This window comes from Nomascus leucogenys, chromosome 16 (genome assembly GCF_006542625.1).
Source record: "Nomascus leucogenys isolate Asia chromosome 16, Asia_NLE_v1, whole genome shotgun sequence".
NCBI classification, from domain to species: Eukaryota; Metazoa; Chordata; class Mammalia; order Primates; family Hylobatidae; genus Nomascus; species Nomascus leucogenys.
In genome coordinates this window covers 42,446,700-42,471,234 of record NC_044396.1, presented here as the reverse complement: position 1 = coordinate 42,471,234, position 24,535 = coordinate 42,446,700, and the positions used below count along the sequence as shown (strand labels likewise).

The 24,535-nt window shown below is 41.2% G+C and overlaps 1 protein-coding gene across 2 annotated transcripts in view; it reads left to right on the top strand.

The window, feature by feature from the left end:
* ATP6V1H (ATPase H+ transporting V1 subunit H) overlaps window positions 1-14,258 on the top strand; it is a 145,584-nt gene extending 131,326 nt beyond the window's left edge. For both annotated transcript variants that reach the window (XM_003255956.4, XM_003255957.4), the window contains one exon: window positions 13,905-14,258. In XM_003255956.4, coding sequence (XP_003256004.1) covers window positions 13,905-13,965 — 61 coding nt within the window. In that variant the 3' untranslated portion in view covers window positions 13,966-14,258. The remainder of the gene's footprint in view (window positions 1-13,904) is intronic.
* The last annotated feature ends 10,277 nt before the right edge of the window (window positions 14,259-24,535 follow it).

Genomic DNA, 24,535 nt, shown 5'->3' with positions numbered 1-24,535 from the left:
CCAGATAGGGAAGGACAGCCTGGAATAGCCTGGGCTCCATTCCACACTCCCTTCCTCCCCACAGCAGGGTGAGCTTCAGCACGTTAGCCCAGCACATCGTGTCGCCCCCAGGGTGTAAAACTCAGGGTGGGCTACTTCCTGGGGTCTTTCAGCTGCCTTGCAAGTGAGGCATGCACAGATGAGACTTCATCTGCCCTGGGCTGCTTTCTTGCACGTTGGGGGACTGGCTTGCCATGGATCCCAGGCCTCTGTTGTCCCTTGCTACCTATCTGTAAGTAATAAATCTGCTTCATATAGCCTCTTGTGTGTGGGTGTTCTGTTTCTACAAATTCAGCCAAGTTGGTAACCAGTGCACAGTGAACCTGTTTCATATTTTCTTCTTCCTCTCTTCCAAAATATCAACTTCACTTTTTTCTGGTCTGGTTGTCCTAATTTTAAAGACAAAAAGTATAACTTAAAAAAACACAACACAAAAACTGGGCTGGCCAAAAAAAACATGTGGTGCTAGTCTCTTATGTTTGATGTGGGGAGGTTTGAGGAGGGCAGCTGCTCCGGCCCAAAGGTTTTCAGCCTCTGCCCTCGAATCTCCAGCTGTCAGTCATCAGCCAAGAGCGAAACTGGAACCACAAGACTAATTGTATTAATTATTAATTTGTTCATTAAAGGTTTACTGAGCACTTGTTTTGTGTCCGGTCCTGTTCTAGGCTATGGTGATGTACGTTTCTGCCCTGACGGAGCTAGAGATTGTTAGTGGGAGGACCGACAAGTACAGAAAATGACAGCACAGTGTGTTGCGTGCTTAGATAGGACTGAGCTCTGCATCCCTTGGGGAAGGATGAGTGAAGCGTTTATCTTGGTTCTGGTGAAATCAGGACTGTCTTCCTGGAGGCAGGCGGCCTGTGCTGAGGCCTTAAGCAGGAGCTGACCCATGTGATGAGGAGGAGGAGGACGGGGCTTTGTGCTTTGCTGGCCCTCTGTTAGCTCACATTTGGTGCCCACCTCAAGGTAGCACCTAACAAATACTGTCGAGTGGATGGCGTTGCCAGAAGGGACAAAGCAGGGGATCTGCATGGAATTCTGTTGCCTAGAGGAGCACAGCCCAGTGAAATTGTAATGCGAGCGACACAGGAGAAATGTAAAAATTTCAAGTAGCCATATTTTGAAAAGTTAAAGTGAAGTTTTAATATTTTATTTCACCCAATATTTCTATGTTATTTCACGAGTAATCAGTGTAAATTTTTCTAATGAGATATTTTCCATTTTTTTCACACTGAGTCTGAAAAATCTGGCAAGTGTTTCACATTCAGCACAGCTCAGTCTGCATGTGTCCCCTTCCTGGGGCTCAGTAGCCACCCATGCTGAGTGGCTCTTGGCCCCCGTAAGGCTGAGGATGGAGGCTGAAGGGGTGAGTTGGGAGAGATGTGGCTGCTGAGGTAGGGGAGCCTTCCTTGTCACATTAAGGAGTGTGGACATTTTCCCAGAATAATGGAAGCAATTAGAGGACTGAACAGGAGGCTACCGTGAAAAGGCTTGTGTTTGATGTCACCCTGCCTGCCGCGTGGCAAGTTTAGAGGCAAGGAAAACAGGTGGGAACTCTTAGATCACTCTAGAGATGAGGCAGTTATTCCCTAGGTAATAATGGTGATAGCAAGGACAGAGGAAAGAAGACCAGTTTTTTTAGTTATGAAAAATATGGAAGTGACAGGACTTAATGATTGCATGGAGCTGGTGGCGAATGAGTCACATCAAGATTGGCAGTCCGGCTTCCGACCTGCAGCTGGATGTGTTCCATTGACTCACACAGGAATGTAGATGGAGGAACAGGATTGGGGTGGCACTGAGGAGTTCATTTTTTAGACACATTGAATTTTATGTTTCTGCATTCTAGCCAAGGAGAAATTCAAAAGCTGGAAATATAGGTTTGGAGTTCAGGAGTAAGATGTAAGCTAGAGTGAGATATTTAAGGTAATCAGTGGAGTGAGAGTGGAAGTCGTGGGAAGGGGATGAGATCACCTGAAAAAGCGTGTATAGAACAGGAGCTCTTCAGTGGGGAGGTTTTGGATTAACTCCCTGAAATTGTATGCAGTAGGGGAAGAGCCCATGCTTTCCACAGGAGTCTCAAAGAGCTGTGTGATCCAAGAAAGGCTAAGAACCACCTGCTGCCATGGACTCTGACAAAACATGGAATGGGCTGACAGAAGAGGAGTAGGTTTTACCCAGGGAGGGTGGGGTGGTAGCAGTTAAGACTTTAACTGCTTAACTCTAAGGAGAACTGGGTAGAAAATTAGGTGAAACCCAGGAACATGTGCTGTTAGGGAAGGAAAGGAAAACAAGTATATTTCTGGAAGGATGGAGTAGTGGTGAGCAGTGTAAAATAAGCCGAGAGGACGAGGAAGGGTGGACTGAAAAGTATGCAGTGGGTACGGCAGCGAGAAGGCCATTGGCCACCTGGGCCAGGTAATTGATGGAGGCAAGGCCCTGAAGAGCCAGGATGGGATGGTTACTTAGGGAAAGTAACCAGGTGGGACTGTCTACCATTAAAAGTGTAGAAAACTTTCCTGCCAATACTCCTTCTACTAGTGAGACCAAAACATCTGTCCAGAGTAGCTCAGATCAACTAACTTAGCAAATACATATTTATTGAAAGGAATTGCTAATTCAGGGGTAGGGTGAGGTGTCCAATTCATGCTGAATAAGTGTTTTCCTCATAACTAAAGATTTGACTTGTTATGGTCCAAACTTGTGATTTGGGAGTGGAAGTGGGGCTAGATAGTGGGGAGGAAGCAGAACCATTCTTTAAACATGGTCAGAGTATTCCCTGGTCTTTCTCTAGGATCTTGTGTGCCACAGATAGCAGGAGGGAGCGGAGGGAGATAGTCCTATTTCAGATGATGGGAGGGAAGAGAATTACCATTACTGAGGCACTAACAAGGGATGTTATCTTTTGAATCTTTACACATCTCTACAGTAGATGGGTAGATGTTCTCCTATTTAGAGATACTTCTCTTTTTTATGCCTTAGGGTTTCAAATATACAGAACGAACTTGGCGGTGATAGAATGTATTTGTTATTTGAATCTCTGTTCTTCAAATAATTTTCTGAAGTTCCTCTGGGTAACAGGGTAGAATAGTATCTATTCAGAACTTGATAGTCATGATTTACTTTAATCTTGTTGAAACCTTGTTGAAATCTCTGTCAAAATCAAAAATTTTAGGCCGGGCGCGGTGGCTCACGCTTCTAATCCCAGCACTTTGGGAGGCCGAGGCGGGCGGATCACAAGGTCAGGAGATCGAGACCACGGTGAAACCCCGTCTCTACTAAAAATACAAAAAAAATTAGCCGGGCATGGTGGCGGGCGCCTGTAGTCCCAGCTACTCGGAGAGGCTGAGGCAGGAGAATGGCGTGAACCCGGGAGGCGGAGCTTGCAGTGAGCCGAGATCGCGCCACTGCACTCCGGCCTGGGTGACAGAGCGAGACTCCGTCTCAAAAAAAAAAAAAATTTTAAGTACCTTAGATTTAAAATATTATATACTTAAAAAAATTGTTACTGTATAAGAATAGTCTTTTCATATTGTGGCAGCTAAGGACCAGTTAGTTTCCTGAAATAAATTTTTAATTTGAAGCTTTAAGGGAAAAAAGCTTCCAATTTGGAAAAAATTGTTAGAAATTATTTTGCCATTATGTCATGTTAAATGAGAGCAAATGTAAAGTATGGGTATATAATCAAGGTTGATTATTAAATATAAAAGTAAATGTATAGGGATGTCTATACAGCAGATTATTTAGTGTCGTTGAAAGTGTTCTTATTCGCGGCATAGCACTAGAAAGTAACAACTTTTTCAAAGAATAGGTAACTATTAGTGTGGCTTGTATTAATGTTTTTTAATGGAATAATCTTTGGATAGTTTTGAGTATAAGTTGCGGTCTAAAATGTTTAAAACAGAATTTTGATTTATTTTACATTTTGCTAATTAAAAATTTTGCCTAGTTTTTTTCCCACTAAATGATTTCTTGTCAATGGTCAGTGCCCTTCACACCAAATTGTTCATATATTATGCTTTTAGGAACATCATTAACATGCAGTTTGAAACTTAGAGCTCTTTATGAAGGAGAACATACAAGCAAGTCATCATACTCTGGCATTTTTCTCCCAGCTGTTTTTGTCTGTCTCCCTCTCCTTTCTTCCTTCTCTTTGTTTAAATTGTGCTAATCTCCCAGTTGGGGTAGATGATAGTATTACGTGGTCCTAATGTATTTTAACCTTGCTGACTGTCTTTTTGGGTACTCAAGATTTTCTCTGTCATATGTTGTTAAACTTTATTTTGTTGGTTCTGGCCTGATATCACAATCTGCCTTTCCGCACATCTCTGTGTAAGGGAATTAGATGGGGCATCCTAGATGACAGATGAGCTGTCAGGTGGAAATTGAGTCAAGACTGCTGCATGCTCAGACAAACCACTAAGCAAAGTGTCTTTGTCCATTTTCTGATGCTTGTAATAGAATACCTGAAACTGGGTAATGTCTAAAGAAATGGAATTTATTTCTTACAGTTATGGAGTTTGAGAAGTCAAGGTTGAGGGGCTGCATCTGTTGAGGGCCTTCTTGTTGGTGAGGACTCTGTAGAGTCCCACGGTGGCACAGGCGTCACATGGCCAGGGGGCTGAGCGCCTGCTCATGCTAGCTCAGGTCTCTCTTCCTCTTCTAATAAAGCCACAGTCCCACTCTCATGATAACTCATTAATCTGTTAATTCATGAATGGATTAATCCGCTCATGAGGGCAGAGCTCTCATGACCCAGTCACCTCTTTAAGGCCCCTTCTCTCAATACTGCCACGTTGGGGATTAAATTTCAACATGAGTTTTGAAGGGGACAGATACTCAAACCATAGCAGAAAGTTTCAGAATTCCAGTATTTGGGAAAAAATATTACTTCTATTGTCATATGTCTAGATTTATTTAAGTTCGTAGGTACGCTGTTACCTAAATATATTTTAAATCCAGGTTGACTGATCTAGTCACATATTCTTGCATTAAAGCCAGTGTATATCTAGTATAGGTGCTGTTTTTTCTTTTTTTCTCCCAGACAAGGGTATGTCTCAAGGATAGTTACTTTTGTTCAAGAGAACAGTAATTGGAAGGATAGGTTCATCTAATGATGTAACAGAAACCCCAAATACCATGACTTAAATAAGAGAGAGATTTGTTTTTATCTTACATCCAGGGGTGGGCTAGGCAGACCAGAACTAGACATGCGCAGAGATCCAGGCTTCTTCAGCTCAGCACATTGCCGTCCCTGGGGCATGGCCTCGTCCTCTTGGCTGTCGGGGTGGGGTGGGGAGGAGGAGGGAGGAGGGAGGAGGGAGGGATGTTCCAGGCCATGGGAAGTCTCCTGGAAGTTGCCCCTCAACACTTCCACCTTATACCGTATGGCCATTACTCAGTCTTCTGGCCATATGTAGCTGCAAAGGAACTGGGAAATGAAATCTTTCCCCTGATAGGCTATGTGGCCTACTAAGATGAAAGGGTTCTGTTATTGAGGAAGAAGGAGAGAAAAAGGATATTGGGGAACATTAGCAATCTCTTCCCCAGGAGTTATAAATCTATACTCGTCTGTACTACATTATAAATAATTGCTTTGATTTTAATTCTTAGGTTTTGGGGGGCCATATGACCTACCCCAATGGCAGATAATTCAGAATGCTGTGGTTTTGCTTGGGTTTCTGGACCTTTTAATGCACTTCTTCCTTGCAGAGTTTGAGAAAAGTCTTGTAATCCCTTGTTTGTAGGTTTTCGAAAGTTAATATTTGGTAATTCGGATGGCATAGGCATCACCCAGGATTTTTGTTTTAATGTTTGAAATGTTTTAAGAAATTAAAACAACTGAAGTAGTTATACTACTTTTATTAGCTTACTTAGAAAATAGTAAATTGTAGATTACATTTAAATGAAATTTAATTTAATTTAAAAACTGGTTTTTGACAGAGGGGGTTGGTGATAGGTCCATTCATCACCTACTTGTAAAGTTTATATTGGATCTACAAATTTAAACAAGTCTAACTTTTCTGTTTACTGTTTTGGGTAAAGCTAGAGCTAGATGGTTCATCCCACAGTGAGGCAGCAAGCGCATGCTGCGTTTTGACCCCATGGGAGGGACTCACGGCCACATGACCACGTGGAGAGCAGGCTTAGGCCCAGGAGGGTTCTGGGCAGAGAGGAGATGGGGACTGTGAACAGAAGGAGGAAGTGGTGGGGAGAGCTGTGCATGCAAACACATCCAGGTAGGGAGATCCTCACCCAGCTGGGGAATTACCGGACAGCTGAAGTCTGTTATGAAGCCAAAATAAAGTTGGAGACGTGCATAGTGGCCCCATCACGATAAACCATCTTTGCCTTGATGTTCTGAATTCTTTCCTGAAGGCTGTGGAAAACCACCGAGGGGTAAAATAACAGTGTCATTTTAGCAAGGCCATTTTAGAGACAGTGGTTGTGGGGAGGGTACTGGATTTTGGACTGTAAAAGACTAGAGGGAAAAGACCAGTAAGGAGGCTGCAGATCCGATCCAGCCATGGCGAGAGGTGGGATCAGGGGTGAGGAGGGTGGGAGAGATTCAGTATATGGAGGAGAGAGGATCTGTGAGACCTGGATACCAGTTGGATGTGGAGGAGAAATCAGAGGGAGGAGGCCAACAACTTCCCAGGTTTATCCTTGACATTCTTAGTTACCTAACAAAATCACACACACAAATCAAAAACTTCTATGTAGTGTGCCAAAGTTGTATAATCTGCTTTATTCTTTAAATAGCTCTGAGACTCATTTCAGGTGATTATAATTCATATTGAAGAAACATCTGGCCCACGTGTTGTGGTTTGTTTTAGTTTTTGCATATCTTGTGGGAAAATGGATTCTCTAAAGAATAATTTTGTAGGCTAGGAGATCCTTCAAGTATAATTATAAAGCTGATTTAATTCACTTTCTACTATGTATCATTAAAACACTGAACTAATCTTCTAAAATATTGTTTCTTTACTGTGGATTTAGTTGAGCTTTTTTATGTTATATGCAGATTCTAATTTAAAATAACTTTAAATTTTGTTTGAGCAATTCCGCAGTTAGATTATGGAGTAGTTGGTAGGTTTAACTGCTGAAGACTTTGTCTCTACTGCTGTTGCAGCACGTTTTCCTTTAGGAGAAAGATGCATCCTTTTCCAGGTCTGACTCTCCTATAGGACTCTTCAACTACCATTTATTCTACAATCATCGATCTCTTAGTATATACCAGGAACTGATCTGAAAACTGGAAGATGATAAATGGGACACTGTCTCCACTGTCATACGCTCTCAGTCTTTCTAAATATAATTCAAGAAAAAGAGGTCTGCAAGAAGTCTTAAATGTGGACTTTGCTTACATGCTATCTTTGTAATAAATAGAAAATAAACGTTCTTATTAGAAGTCCTCGTAACTGCACAGGCATTTCTCCCACACTGCACATTGCGTAACTGGATTTGTATGTAGTGCGGTTGGCTAGGGGCGTGCCCTGTGTTGTGCAGGTTGCTTTTGATTATAACTATCTGCTGATCAGGAACCAGCATTTAAAAGGTAAAGGAGTGTTTGCTGCCAACTCCAATGCTTTGAGTGGCTCAGTGCGTTGCCTGCCCATCATAACTACACGTTGGAAAAGCCATGAAGCATGGAAGATGCTGCCGATCTGTGACAGAGCTGGTAGTAGCAGGGGAAGAGGACAACTCTTGAGCATAGCCAGAGATAAAGAAACGCACACTTTGTTTAGTGGCATTTAGATTTTACAGCTTGTTAAAGAGAAAAAAAGATTTGATTAGTGGAATTCCTGTAGGAAGAAATAACTTTGTTATTGCAAATTTTACATAAATTGCTTTTAGAATACACTCTCTAATGCAATTTCTTTTAAATTGTACATTTTTGTTTCTTGGGACTACAACTCCTATAAATAGACTCTAGAATAGACTTTTAGAATCACTGATCTCTTTTTTTTTTTTTTCCTTTTTAATTTCATGGATCATCTCTTAGGGAGACTGCTAATCTGTTAGTCTTTGAATTTAGATGCTGTTAGAAAGTGAAGTGTCTAGTGATTATGAAAATATGTTTGAGAAAATAAATTGAGGATTTGCACTGTGATGTTCTTAATCTTTTTTATTCTCCCAGCTATACAATAATATGTCGCCAGCCAGTGAGAGGTAGAATAATGTACCATTAGGTAGTACTATTAGTCGTTAAGACTGTGAATTTTGAAATTAGACTTGGTACCAGTACACTCCCCACTAATCTAGTTGTCCTAACCTTACAACATGTCAGTTATCATTGCTAAACTCGAGTTACATATCTATACATGGGGCTTATCTGTACCTTTATGGGTATTCTTGTGAAGAGTACATAAGAAAATGTACGTCAAGTAGCTAGTGCAGTGCTTAGTAACTAGCAGGCACTAAAAAATGGTACATATTGTGATGTTAAATACTATTTTTCCTAGGCTGAAATAAAAATACTGTAGAAAGAGTTGGACTATATAGTACTTAGTCTTGGAATTTAAATGTTTTTGTAAATTAGATACAGATGAGAGAGGGCACTGTGGTTTTTATATGGTTCAGTTGTTATGTAGGGAAAACAAAATTTGTTTTTTTTCAGTTCATAAAAACAAAGTTTGCTTTGTGTTCAAAATCATGATAAAAGCCAGAGGAATCGCTAAATTTATAACTAAGCTATAGTGAGTTAGCATTAAAGAAAGCGGAGCTATGTAAAATTATTGACGATTTATTTTTCCCCTTTACCAAATACAAATCTGTATTATAAACAACTATAAACTTTATATTTTCTAAGATAAATTGTGTTTATATCTTTAGAAAAGAATAGTTTGTTAATGATTTATATTATACCAGCTTGTTTTCCAAAACAGGATAGGTAAAGATTAAGAAACATGTAATTATGACTCAGTTGTAGTTTTAATGATCATTATGACAAACCCACAGAAAGAAGTAGGCTATAGAATTCCAAGAACATTATGAGTTTAGTTATGAAAAATTTGCACACCAAAGGAAGACTAGAGAAAACAGTACAAAAATGCTGCTAACAATGGGTTTTCTACTTGGCTTTGTGGACAGGCAAGGCCAAAAAAGGAAAATAAAAGAGACTTAGTAGTTTTCATTGATTAATATATTTGTCAGTAGAAAATCACTTTTTTCCTGTCACTAAATTACATAGCTGAAGTTACCATGTGTCAAGTTATATAGGTAAAGTTAGCATGTTGAAACACTATTATAATCAGTGTCTTCAATTACAGTTTTAAAGAAACATTTGTAATGTTTGAGTCTTTAAGCAACTAAATACATTGTGAAGGTAAGGCGTTTGATTAGAATGGGTAATGGTCTTCCTGTTGTTTGAAGAGTTACTATAGCTAAGTAAATGCTTCCTGGTGCCCTAGCTCCTAACAGAATAGAACCTAGATAGTCAGTCACCTTCAGAATGCCCCCGTCAAGCCTCAGCCGCCTCAGTGGTGCCTTGTGGGAAGTGGAAGTCAGTTTTTCAGTGCTTCTTCATCAGATGTAAACTCTTTTGCAGTAGTATGATCTCCTTTGTGAGCTGTTTATGTACTTGGGTTTTTAAAAAGGGGAGTAGGTTTTCAGACTGCCCTTTTTTCAGTTTCAGAGATGTTGAGATCCCAGGAGATTTCAGGTGTGGATGAAGTTAAAGAGAAGAAAAATATTGCACCTCACACATTTTGCATCTTAGGTAGCAGAAGCAAAGATTTAATGTCACATTCCTATAGATTGCTATTCAAGTCAGGCACCTTTTGACTGAATTATAGTTGAAATTTTATCATATTGATCTTCATGTATAGAGAGAAAGGATGACTCAATACCCAGATTAATTCACAAAAGATCTCCTTGCATCCTTTGTTCTAGGTATATTATTATCCCCTGAGGTAAAATATATACTAGTTTTTCCTTTTACCTGACAGTAGTGTAATTTTAACCTGAAGAAATTTTTCACACCTACTTGTTGTTTTCTAATCTATGAAAATAGGAAGTGTCTGCCTTCTGCACCTTTCTGAGCTCTTACTGGAAGCCAGGCAGCCCTGGAGTAGAATAGGACCAGAGCCCTGAGTAGGCGCTTTGCTCACTTTGCTCTTGGGCAAGTTAATGAAGTTTTCTGAGGCCCTGTTTCCTCTTTTGTAAAAGGGAGAAGATATTAATAATACCCAGCTCACAGGGTGCTCTAAAATGAGAGGGGAGAATGTGTGGGCATACCTGTGATAAAGCTTCCATGGTGGCTCGGAACGCGGTGCAGATGGCAACAGCCATCCTGTGTTCCCAGCTTCAGGCCCTCGATGCCAGGACCCCGTGTGCCTGGCACAGAGGATTCAGAGGCAAGCTTGTGTCCCCCAGTCTTGGGAATGTTTTCACTGACTACATAATGTCATTTGACATTCAGGGGAGCAAGCTATAATATTTTATAAGCTGGCCAGGTGCAGTGATCCTAGCACTTTGGGAGGCCAAGGCAGGCAGATCACGAGGTCAGGAGTTTGAGACCAGCCTGGCCAACATGGCAGAACCCCATCTCTACTAAAAATACAAAAATTAGCTGGGTATGGTGGTGCATGCCTGTAATCCCAGCTACTCGGGCGGATGAGGCAGGAGAATCACTTGAACCTGGGAGGCGGAGGTTGCAGTGAGCCGAGATCGCACCATTGCACTCCAGCCTGGGCAATAAAGTGAGACTCAGTCTCTAAAAAAATAAAAAATAAAATACATAAAAGCCAAGTTCGAAGGAGTAGATTTTCCCCAAAGTTTGTATAGGTTAGGTGTTTTTAATACCCTTTTCAGTGGAGCCACAGTGCAGTTCCTCCTGGTATGTTAGCAAGCCATCTAACACCCCACATGCCATAACAAACAACAATTTCAAGAAAGCTTGAGGAGGAAATTGGATTCTTCTTTCCATGAGTCCTTTCTGGCCTCTTCTCTTGCTGGGCTTTTGGGCTTTTGACCTACAATACTCAAACCAGGCTCACAAAGTTCCACCTGGGGCCCCTGATGTGCAGGTTCTTAGTTGGACCCTTTTTCATCTATGTGAGTCCTTGTTCTTCCCCCAAATCCAAATTACATAAACTCTCAACTAGGTAGAAGAAAGGAGGTGCTGATTTTTCTATGTGTCACGTACTTAGGTCAGGAAGAAGTGGATGCCTCCGGGCTACCTTGTATGTACGAATAAATGAGAGTGAAAGCCTGGCTGGGTGTGGTGGCTCATGCCTGTAACCCCAGCACTTTAGGGGCTGAGGCAGGCATTATCGCTAAAGCCCAGGAGTTAGCGTCCAGCCTGGGCAACATGACGAAACCCTGTCTCTACAAAAAATACAAAAATTAGCCAGGTATGGTGGTGAGCACCTGTAGTCCCAGCTTCTCAAGAGGCTGGGGTGGGAGGATGGCTTGAACCCAGGTCAAGGCTGCAGTGAGCTGTGATCGCACCACTGCACTCCAGCCTGGGCAACGGAGCAAAATCCTGTCTCAAAAAAAAAAAAAATTGTGTAGGAGAGGATGTTACCTGTAATTTATATCTTTGACCAGGAAGACAAAAACGAGTGGAAGATGGTGGGGTGGAAGCCATGGCTGCATGTGTCTTTTTTTCTGCTGGAACAGCCCACCTGTGCTGGGTTTTACGGTCCTACTTTGGCCCCACTTCGAGTGTTTCTTTTGTGAAGAAATCAATTATCTTCACCACTTGTTGTCTGCTAGGTATTAGTGAAGTCTGATATGGGGAATGAACTACCCTCAGGCCTCTGGAAGGGATGGAGCAGGTGGGAGCCTGTCTGTGACCAGATGCACAGGACCCTTTGTGATAACTTACCAGTTCCCTGCCTGAGCTCCTGGAGGCTTTCCCGTACATTCTTACTAGTCATTTTTGGAAACTTACATTTAGAACTTGGTCCTTGACATCAGTGCTTTAGGGAGAGAACCGCGTCTTACTGTCATTGAAGAGTGGCGCAGTGTCTTTGAGTACACTTTCAGAATGTTTTCTAAGGCTCCACACTAAAGAGTCTAAAATGGAAATATTTGAAGACCTCCTTAAAATGAAGCATATCTAACTTCAGGCTTGATTTCTCACATATATGTAGGAAAAATGTATTTATAAGTTCTGGAAATTTGCCATAAATATTATTACCTCCACCACCAAGAAAACAAATCTGTGTGACCACAAATGCTCCCAAGTTGCAGGCATTCCCAGAGGGGCAGCATTGATAGTGACTGTAAACTCTTGCTTTTCCTGTCTAACAAAGATAATAGGATGGCTTCCCTTTCAGCCTTTGCATGAACTTCTGGTTGGAAATAAGATCCCATGGTCTAAATTATGTCAGCATAGTTCCTGGTAGCACAAGAATATTAAACACTTTAATGTGACATCCAAAATTAATGAGTCAGTTATAAGAACTTTCCTTGAAGGATGGAAAAGATCATAACCCATTTTCATGTCCTGGGATGCTTCATTCAGTCTCATGGTATTAAAAAATGAACAGCCTTTGGGTTGGGGGGGCGGTGCGTGACACTTTACGTGCAATGGGCCACCAGTTCCTCCTCCCTGCTACTCCGCCACTGCGTGACATTTGCTTCTCGTCCTCATTCCCAGTGCTTCTGTCTTTTCTGTCTTAAAATCTTTGCTGCTTTGGCCTAGGCGGCAGTAGCAGGGGAGAGCAGCATAGGTGAAATGCTTGCCCTCTTCTGGACCACTGTGGAGAGAGATGGAGTCATATTTACCTGTGTACATCGGTGGCCCCCAAAGGTGGTTTCTTGGCGATGCTCACACAATTCATAGGCGATAGGCAAGAGACGATGGCATTGACAGTGTACCTGATGCTTGCAGCCCAGCCAGGGCCTCCATACCCAGCGCCACCTAGAGCCCCCGTGGGAATACCCGGGAGGTTATGGAGCTGGAATGTAAACCCATGTCTCTATTCCAAAACTCATGCTTTTTTATAAGAGGAAAACTTTTAAATAGTTTTTTCTTAAAAAGCCTCTTTTTCTTTTTCCTAATTGGTTCTAAAACAAAAGTTTGGGCAAGTGCCTCAAAGGAAAATAGGGAGAAGATTGTTTTCTGTCCTGGAATTCACAGTGGTGTCTGTGTGTACTTTAGAGCTAAGGATGCACATACTGTGGGCACATGCTTATTTTCTGAATGAGAGTGCTCTAAAAGGATTGGGGACCACTGCTCTGAGCCCCAGTTGCCCCATCTGTGGAGTGAGTGCTGCTACTCAGCTACTCAGCTCCTGGGATTGTTCTGTGGTTCTGGGCTGACCGTCTCTGTGTGGGCTTTAGACTGTGCTGGTGCAGAGTGAGTGCCCAGACCAGTAGCTCCTGATGGTGTGGGCACTCCCAGTGCTACTTTTGGTGATTTATTTTCACATACTCTTGTGTCATCCCAGGGTGAAGATACACATATTCTCTAACAGCAGGACATTTGTTTTTCATTTATGAGGTCATTCAGAATCGTAATTGAGGTGATTTTGAACTTCTTAGATTGCAGAAGTGGCAGTAGCAGTAAACAAGACCTTTATCTGAACAGGAAAGTAGTCTTTCCACAGGAAGTCATTACACTTCCTTGTAATCACCTGTTTGTGTAATCGTAATAACTTTACAAGTTATTCATAAAAATACAAGAATGACTAGTTTGTCTTTGTCATAACTTGTTTGTGTATGATACATGAAGTAGAATTCATACAGTACAAGTACTTTTGAAATTTGGAAAAGTTTAATTTTCTAGGACTTTTTTATTATTTTTGGATGTTAAAGTAAGTATATATGACAGTGCATAATGTGTTTCAATTTTGGAAGTGATTCTTTGCTATTGAAATTCTCATTCTCCTTACTTCATTCTTATTTTTTAGGGAATACCTTGGCAAGCAGCTCCAATCCGAGCAGCCCCAGACCGCTGCTGCCCGAAGCTAAGCCTGCCTCTGGGCTTCCCCTCCGCCTCAATGCAGAACCAGTAGTGGGAGCACTGTGTTTAGAGTTAAGAGTGAACACTGATTTTACTTGGAATTTCCTCTGTTATGTAGCTTTTCGCAATGCTAATTTCCAAACAACAACAGCAACAGAAAAACATGTTTGCCTGTTAAGTTGTATAAAAGTAGGTGATTCTGTATTTAAAGAAAATATTACTGTTACATATACTGCTTGCAATTTCTGTATTTATTGTTCTGTGGAAATAAACATAGTTATTAAAGGATTCTCACTCCAAACATGGCCTCTCTCTTTACTTGGACTTTGAACAAAAGTCAACTGTTGTCTCTTTTCAAACCAAATTGGGAGAATTGTTGCAAAGTAGTGAATGGCAAATAAATGTTTTAAAATCTATCGATCTATGGATCTCTATCGATCTATGTCTCTATGCAGCTCTGTTCATCTATATATCATCTGTGTATCTACACACACACACTGCAGCTATTAGTAATAGCACAACCTTAAAATCTTAGTTTTTAACATGGTACTGTGGTTCAAAAGATTTGCTTTTGGAGTTCAGTGAGAAGTTTTAGCGTTAGATTTATTTTCAATACTTTTATCCTTGGTTTTTAGTGCCTTAAGTTTGTTTTGTCTTAATACATTTTGGTTTAAGCATTGCCAATATATATTTTATTCTCTCCCCTTTTGTTTCTAGAACCGCGTCCCTTTAGCAGTACATATGTGGCATGCAGGCCTCCTCTGAGGCTTTTGTTTTTTAACCCCATCAGCTGATCTCTCTGGGTCTCATTTTTCATTCATTTTCATGTTTTTATTCCTAGCAGTTCTATGAATGTTGAGTAGATGTGCTAAAGCTAATAAAACATTTATTCTAGTAAGCTTTTTTTCCTATAGAAAGACACTCGTAGAATCCATCTCCTGTTTAAGAATCAAAGATTGTTTCATTTTCAACATAGAACTCCTGTGGAAGAAATTAGTTAAAATGATGGACAAATTAGTCAGTGGGTTCATATGACTTGAATGATTTTCTTTAAAGGGGTTCATGTTTGCCAGAATAGAGGTAGTGTGATCAAACCAATTTTTTCTTTTACTAAAAGTTTAAAAATTACTTATATGTAGTTTACTTTTAGAAACATGGAAAATCATTATATAGAATGTTTCTCATAGTAATTACAGATACTACATTAGCAGATCAGTTTTCATGTTAATATATTAATGTCAAAGTACAGAGAAAATAAAATTTTCTTAATAAAATTAAGTGCCTTAAAATTTTTAGGATTTTAAGGCACTTAATTTCTAGAAGTCCTAGTAACCAGAGACACGGCCGTCTTCTGAATTTCGTTAAGAATACATGGATTGTTTGGTGTCATAGTTTCTGATTTAGTTTCATTTTGCACAGCCCTATAGTTCTAAAGTAGAAATCAGTGACAATCATTCTTGCAGAAAGTATTAGTGCTTTCGTTCCTAAGAAGTGCTTTTGTACATGGGAAGCAATACTCCCATATAATCATGCCTTAGTTATTATCTTGTATATTAAAATTAATTCCCTCGAGATAACTTTTTTCCATCTTAAACTTTTACACCCAACTTATAGAACATGTAACAATCATGAAAGCAGTCACTTTCATTTTTCCTTTGCTTATCAATGTTTTTGATTAACATTCAATGCTTAAACTCTCCTTAAACTATAATACCACCTACATGTTCAATTAAACTGCAAACACCTAATGAAGCAGACTTATAATATGACAAACCAAATCTTAGAAATTGCTTATGAGTCAAATACAGGTAACCTGACCTAGGGATACAGGTAGTAAAAATACTGTTAAGCATTTTTAAGCATCTTTAAATCAGTCTAAACAAAGAGCCCAGTTATTACAAAATGTGTTATTACACCTGTGTAAACACAATTTACACAATGCGATCAGTGTAGGATTGTTGAGTTTCATTTTCTCTGTACTTTGACATTTTCCTTGGTTTCATAAGTCCTCACCTAAGCAAGACCAGGACCGGGCATTTCAGGCCAGCCACGGTTAATGGAGTAAAACTGCTGTGGATCACAGAACTGAGGGTGACACTTTGTGGTGACCATGTGAGGCTTTCACAGGGGCTAAACAACAAACCTTGAGACTGGCAGTCTTAGGACCTGGGTGTGACAATCCAGATGCTGGTGGGGTACATTTGTTTTTGTGGACACTCTCCACCCGCCCCCGCTTTTTTTTTTTTTTTTTTTTTTTTTTTTTTTTTTGTCAGTTGAGTTAAAAGTCCATGCTCTTCGACTGGGTTTGAATCCGTCACCTACGTGTCTCTTTTTTGCAAGCCGGTATATGAGGGAGCTTTCTAAGTTCTTGGATATTGCTTATCTCAGTGATATATACAACCCTGAGTTAAGTGTTGTATGCCTTCTCCAATAAGAGGCAATTTCTCCCCTTTCTGTCTTAAAATCCTGTTGTGTCTCATTGACCCTCTGTTCTCAATTTGTCAGGAATAATGTCACTAAAAATACACTGGGAAAAAAAGCAATGTAGAGTTGAGGTATTGTTTTATTGGGTTTTTTTGTTGACGGCATAATAGGTTATACAAAGTTTACCAGAAACCAAACTAAATAAACCAATTGCTAAAATATCCAATCTCAGCAGGTATACATAGTACCTTTTATTTTATTTTATTTTTTTGAGACGGAGTCTCGCTCTGTCGCCCAGGCTGGAGTGCAGTGGCGCGATCTCAGCTCACTGCAAGCTCCGCCTCCCGGGTTCACGCCATTCTCCTGCCTCAGCCTCTCCGAGTAGCTGGGACTACAGGCGCCTGCCACCACGCCCGGCTAATTTTTTTTGTATTTTTAGTAGAGACAGGGTTTCACCGTGGTCTCGATCTCCTGACCTCGTGATCCGCCCGCCTCGGCCTCCCAAAGTGCTGGGATTACAAGCGTGAGCCACCACGCCCGGCCCATAGTACCTTTTAAAAAGAAAACTTTTGATTTTTAGATTTTGAGAAGCATACAGACATTCTCATAAAAGGGAGAATGAAATTATATCTTGCTTTCTTAGAAAACTCTTATTTTGGGTCTTGTTGACAATTGTAAAAAAGATGCATGTTTTAAAAAGATGCACCTCCCATTGGCAGGTGAAGTTCATTCTCACACATCGTTCCTAGCCAGGCACAAATATTAAATTTACAGAATGTCTCCAGTTAAAATTTTTTTCTACTTTCTATTTAGCTGCATCAGAGTAATTGGCGTTAATTTTCATATAATTAAAATTTAAATAATTTCTAACATCTAGCTCTTAAATCTTGGAAAGCACAGATCCAAATTTTGATGCATTTATCTGAAAAAAGTTCTCTGTTCTCATTTTTTGCCTTTGAAAATAATATTTTAGACTAAATTTTGAAACTACTCAAAGTTGGTAGGTGGCAAAGTTACTTCCCAAATACGAACCTTGTGATGAAATCTCTTTTTAGTTTGAAATTTCTCTCGTTTTGCTGTACAAAATGTTCTGTTCTGGTTAAGAGATGTGCCTTTAACTTTCTGAACAAATTTCCAATGAAAAAGTCAGTTGGAAAGAAGAAGGAGCTATAAATAATTTTAAATTCCTTCAACATTGTATGCAAATCTGACACGAGTTCCCTTCTCTTTTAGTTCTTAGAGTGTTGATTACTCTTCCAAAAATAGGATAAAAGTGGAAGAAACACTTCCATGATTGAAGGAATACTTGCCTGAGATGCTTTTATCTTTCAGTACCATGTAGACCTGTGTCTTTTTCCCTTTACAAAGGAAGAAAAAATATATCCAGGAAGTTGGTTGAAAGAACCAATCTACAAAGAGCACCAAATAATAATGTTTGTAACATGTAGAAATAAAATATTTGAAACAATAGCACAAAGGTTGCATGGTGAGGCAAAGAACTTCTGCTCTCGTAAAACAGCAGATTACATTAGATAGGAAGTGATATAACAGGAATATGAAGTAGATTGTGATGAGTTAAGGATATGTATTTAATTCCCTAGAGCAACCACTGAAATGATAAACAAACTGAAATTACAAGGTATAGCTAGCTAAAGAGCCATTGGTGGAGATAAAATTGAATACAAAAAATACTTGATTAACCCAAAAGAGTGCAGAAGAACATGGGAGAGAGAAGACACACAGAAAATGAGTAGCAAGGAGGCCGGGCATGGTGGCTCATGCCTGTAATCCCAGCACTGTGGGAGGCCGAGGTGGGTGGATCACCTGAGGTCAGGAGTTCCAGACCAGCCTGGCCAATGTGGTGAAACCCTGTCTCTACTAAAAATACAAAAATTAGCCGAGCGAGGTGGTGGGCGCCTGTAAATCCCAGCTACTTGGGAGGCTAAGGCATGAGAACCGCTTGAACCCAGGAGGTGGAGGTTGCAGTGAGCCAAGATCATGCCACTGCGCTCCAGCCTAGGCAACAGAACGAGACTCAGTCTCGAAAACAAAACAAAACAAAACAAAACAAAACAAAACAAAACAAAACAAAGAAAATAAGTAGCAACAAAGTAGACTTTAAGCCCACCAATAACAATAGCTACAGTAACTGGCAAGGATCCAGGACTCCTGCCCTTACTCATCCAGAATTATAAGTGTTTCAGCATGGCCCCCTCCAGGAAACTCATTGTTTCTAGGTCTCAGATATGTGGAGAGGACGTTTTCTGGCGTGCTACATGGCTTATTTCTGTCACCACTCCCAAATGCCCACCTCTTCGCAGGCTGCCAATAGAGTGGAAAAAGCAGAAACCTAAGTTATCATTTGTCCACCAACTGTCCTGCTACCAAAATTTTCCTGAGAGCATTTGCTGTCATCTTGTTTTCTTTTCTTTGTCCTCATGGGCTTATTCCTTTTGTTTTTCTTTTGTTCGTCCCACCCAACCTTTTTTTAAAAATCCCTTCTAGCCTTTCAAGTGGGGTTGCAGAGGAAGCAGAAATGAGTATGTGTGTTAGTTCATCATGATTAAACTGAAATCCCAAAGGATTTTTTGTTGTTTTTGTTGTTTTTGAGACGGAATTTCGCTTTTGCCACTCAGGCTGGAGTGCCGTGGCATGATCTCGGCTCACTGCAACCTCCACCTCCTAGATTCAAGCTATTGTCCTGCCTCAGCCTTCTGAGTAGCTAGGATTACAAGTGCCTGCCACCACGCCTGGCTAAATTTTGTATTTTTAGTAGAGACGGGGTTTTTCCATGTTGGCCAGGCTGGTCTCAAACTCCTGACCTCAGGTAATCCACACACCTCAGCCTTCCAAAGTGCTGGGATTACAGGCATGAGCCACCGGGCCCAGCCTTTAAGGTGGTATTTTTAATCATTGTTGATGTATAAGGTCCATATTAGAATAAGCATAGATTAAATTTGGGAATAAGGGGGGCAGATGTACCAGAGTATATGGACTCACATTTGAAAAGATTATAAAGGCCATTCATTCTAACAATGCTTAGCATCTGCAGTTCTGAGAATTAAAATTAGTATGAGTTGAGGATTACAAACAAATTGTAACCATTATACATAGTTTAATATGATTATTTCATGTAGCAGGTGAATATCCTGCTTCTACTTCACTGATACCAGCAACAAGCAACCTGTCCAGTTAGAATGTTTCTAATTTTGAACCAGCATCACTTTCTTGTAATTTTCAATATTTGAGCCAAATCCTACCTTTGGAATATAGAACAAGGGTTAAATTTAAGGGTCTACTTTTAAAAATGTTTATTCTAAAACCATAATTGTTTATTTTTGTCATGTAAAATATTTCTATTTCAATGCTAAACATTTTAGGTCACATTTTAGGTTAAGGATGCATATTTAATTATCTACAGCAACCATTAAACAATAAACTGAAATTACAAGGTATAGCTAAAGAGCCATTAGTGGAGATAAAACTGAATATGCCTTATTTTGGCATAAGGAGGTGAGGCAAATGTGTGTCGTGTGATGTCAATCTGACCGTGTGGCTGTGACCCGCCTCCCAGAGTGTTTGGAGAAATGATCACACAAGTGAGGTTTTGAGTTGGCTGGTTGCTGCAAAACTATCACACAACACAACATCTGTGTGTGCTGGACTTGATCCTCTGAGGGCCAGCCCTCTGTGGGGGCAGCCATGCCCTTCATTGCCCTCGAAGGAGTGGGCTTGGCTGGGCTTTGTGTGGCAATGTCAGCCGGGTTGCTCTGTGACCCTCCGTGCCAGCACTGCTGGCTGGATCCTGACCCACAGGGATCAAACAGGGCCTGACCCACAGGCAGCAAACAGGAGATGCTGACCGTCGTCTCAGGTGGCCTGCTGAAAGATACACACGGAGTGCATTTTGTATGGAGTTAATTCCCACTGGCAGAGGAGAAGGTGCTGCAGTGAAGCTTGCATGATGAAAGAAGAGACAAGCTTGTCTGGGAAAAACATTTTTGGTACTTGTAAATGGAAGGGTCAGGCCAGTTATGAAGGAGAGTGAACTATGCAAGGTCAGAGTAGAAAGAGTTCCAAATCCTTCCTGGCCATCCAGGTAGGTGTACTCCCTTGTCAATCCACCCTTCTTTCTACAGGCCCATCTGCCCGTCCATCTGTCCATTCACTCATCCTTCCCTCGCATCATCTTATCACAGTTCTGTTTTGTTGCTACTGAGACCTCAGTGCTTCAGAGACATTTCAGTGATTGTGAAGATGAACTTACTGGTCTCCAGGCTTCTTAGGCTGATTAAAAGGTGGACTTTCCGACCTAACTCCTGAATATAGTGCTTTATCCCAGTGAGTGTCCAGTCAGCCTTGCCTGGTTGAACTGACTTCCAGGTCGCCTTCTCCAGGAGCCCTCCCCACCTGAGACAGAAACCCTGGCCTCCCAGGGCCTGCCACCCTGCCCAGAGGTGACCGGGCCTCAGTGCACTCTCTTCCAAGGACTTACATTTGGGATCTATTCAGAGATATAAGTCTCTGTGGTGTAACACAGTGGTCCCCAACCTTTCTGGCACCAGGGACTGGTTTTGTGAAGACAATTTTTCCATGAACTGGCCAGGAGGGGGATGGTTTGGGACGATTCAAGCACATTACATTTATTGTACACTTTATTTCTATTATTTTTATATCATAATACATAGAGATAATTACACAACTCACCATAATGTAGAATCAGTGGGAGCCTTGTTTTCCTGAAACTAGACAGTCTTATCTGGGGGTGACACTTAAGACAGTGACAGGTCATCAGGCATTAGATTCTCATAAGGAGCATGCAACCTGCATCCTTCACATACAGAGTTCACAATAGGGTTCATGCTCCTGTGAGAATCTAATGCTGCCACTGAACTGAGAGGAGGTGAGGCTCAGACAGTAATGTGAGCGATGGGAAGTGCTTGTAAATACAGATGAAGCTTTGCTCACTCACTGCTCACCTCCTGCGATGCAACCTGGTTCCTAACAGGCCACGGTCTGTGGCAGGGGCGGGGGTGGGGACCCCTGGTGTAATAGACTCAGGTGCTGTGGGCGCCCATATTGACTTTGATACAATGTCATTCCTTATTTTGATGTAATTTCACACATGCAGAAAAGTAGCAAGAAGAGTAAGAAGAGCTCCCATGTGCCTCCACTTGGGCCCATGCTGGCTTTATTGTTGTTGTTTTATGATAACTTGTAAGATCTGGTAGGCCCATCTCTGATAACTTTTTTCCCCTTAACACTTTTTAGAATTTTTATTTTTTGTCAGTTCTTTTTTCTAGATGAGATTTGAATTATTTTTTCAGGTCTTAAAAGATTCCATTGAGATTTTGATGTGATTTATTTTAATCTGTACATTAATTTGGGAAGATTTTTATAGTACTCACTTTTCCCATCCAAAAAAATTGAATGTCTCTCCATTTAGTCAATGGGTCTGAAGTTATTGGAGTTTCAACATATAAATTCCGTGAATTCTTGTTAAAGTGATTTCTACTTGTATTTTAATTTTTTTGCTGTTGTGAAAGAAGTTTTCATCATATTTTCTAACCGCTATTGCTAGCATATAGGAACATTATTTATAATTATATGTAAATAGTTATCCTGTATATAGTCATTTTACCATATTATTATTAACTTTAACAGTTTTTAGTCTTTTTTTTTTCTGGGTATATAATTACATATTCTATAAGTAATGACAGTTTTATTTCCTTTCCCATAGGAATGCAATTCACTTCTGTTTTATGTCAGTAACAGAGATATCTAGGCTCAGTAAGCTCTGCTTCATACTGTGAATTTGATATTATCAGATTTGTTTAGACTTCAGCTTCATTGACTGTAAAATAGAAAAATGACACTACCTATGTCATAGAGTTGTGAAGGTTAAAGAACACTCTGTACATAAATAACAAGCACTTAAAATGTTCCTTATTAGTTATCGTATTGGTCTGAATTCACAGGACATTGCTGCTTAGTGGGGCATCTTTTGTGGGGCTTAATTTTAAAGGTGATGCCCGTGGTGTTTCACTCTTATGCAAGATACAACTGTCGGTCTGAGATATTTATGTGAAGGAGGGATACACCTGCTCCCGGTCTACTTTGAGTTTTCTCCCCATCAGTGATAGATGTTGAATTCTCTCTGTGCCCTTGTAGCATCTATTGAAATAATTCTGTAGACGTTCATATTTGACTTATCGATGTAATCTCCTAAGGTGACCTCCAAATTAATCTATGAATTTCCTAATACTAAGATATCTTTACAGTTGTTGAATAAATTATATTTGCTCATGGAAAATTATTATTATAATATACAAATAAATTCTGTTCATATTTTCAAATCCTTCATCTATGATTGGTTTATTGTCAATGCCTCTCAGCTTTGGCCACTTGCCCATTTATTTTATTTTATGTTTTACTCTTTTGAGACATGGCTGTGATTCATCTCACTTTTTATCGTGCAGCTCATTATCGGTAAGGCTATAGTAAACTGAATCGGAATTTTGGGTTTGTTATAACAGCTTTGGCCTGCAGAGTATTTAGTGTTGAGTGATGAGGTCTAGTCCTGTAAGTCTTACATAAGTGTATCCTTTAAGATACTTTTGGTTTCAAGCAGTAGGAAACTTGACTGAAAGTAACCTAAAGACAACACCTGAGTCCCCTACAAGAAGCCCACGTATGTCCGTCTCTGGACTCTCAGTTGGGCCCACAGCCCTGTGACTGCGTGCTGCAGCCAACTCCCCTCTGGCCCAGACACCAGGTTTCAGCCTCTCTCCACGTCTTTTATCTACAGGTCCCTACAGGCAACCACTTGCTTCTCATGGGTGGAAAGCAGCGCACGGTCAATGGCAGGGCAGTGAGGTTAAATAGGATGGCCTTGCACACTTTTACAGTTGGTAGGTTAGTCTGTTTTGTGTTACCATCAAGGAATATCTGAGGCTGGGTAATTTATAAAGAGAAGAGTTTTATTTGGCTCTGAGTTCTGCAGTCTGTACAGGCAAATTCTGCAGGCACTAGCATCACCTTGGCTTTTGGTGAGGCCTCAGGAAGCTTTTACTCCTGGTGGAAGGCAAACAGGGAGCAGGGGTGTCACATGGCAAGAGAGTGTGCAAGAGAGAGAGGAGGAGGTGTTAGACTCCTTTTAACAATCAGCCCTCGCAGTAACTAATAGAGTAAGAACTCACTTATTACCAAGAGGACGGCTCCATCCCATTCATGAAGGACCCACCACCCCCCTGATGCAGACACCTTCCACTGGGCCCATCTCTAACACTGGGGATCACATTTCAATATGAGATTTGAGGGGGACACACATTCACACCGTATCAGTAGGGATCTGGCCAAGCATCACCTTCCCCTGAAGCAGCTGGAGGAGCGGAAGTATCTGAACATAGCAGGGTTCCACCAGCAAAGAGGCCCAAGGCAGCAGAGCTGGATCCAGAAGCCCCTCTGACTCTGGGGTGGTGCAGAGGGCAACCTCCCAGAGAGCTTGGAGGACTGGAAGGAACCGGAGCCTCTGTCCGGGTTCTGCACGAGGCCTGGATTGGGATGTACACCATTGCCAGTGTAAGAAAAGCACCAAAACAATCCCTGCTTAAAGGGAATGCCAGTGTGCTCTCCAGCCCTTCCCCGGCAAGCCTATGTTGGCAGCAAGTCAGATGAAATCGCTATTCTGTAGCACCTGATGCTTATTATCATTCAGTACATGCTGTATTCATCTCGGGCAAGAAATCCCACGGGATTTTCAGTGTGAGTCTGCCTGTCTGGGTCTGTTGGGCTCCCCTAAAGTACCTCCTCCTTGGTTTCTCTGTCGGGGTGGCTTGTTGGGGAGCCAGGGGTTAGGAGAGTGAAGTGTGGGTGTCCAGGAGGAAGGTGCTCTGGAAGGAGAGCCCTGCAATGGGCATGGGTCCAGCACATCAGCTCACCCTGAAGATGACTGCACCTGCCCTGGGCCTTGGAAGACTGAGTCCCCTTGTGAGCACAGTCAGAAGCTGATGCTGGTGCCCTAGAAGCAGATCCCATAGGCTCTGCCTGCTTTTCCTAAGCCTGTCACCAACAGGGGGCCCCAAGAAGGGTGCTCCCTGAATGCCCCTGCCGGGTAGGGGCTGTGTGTCTCCAGGCTGGAGGCTTTGTTTTTTA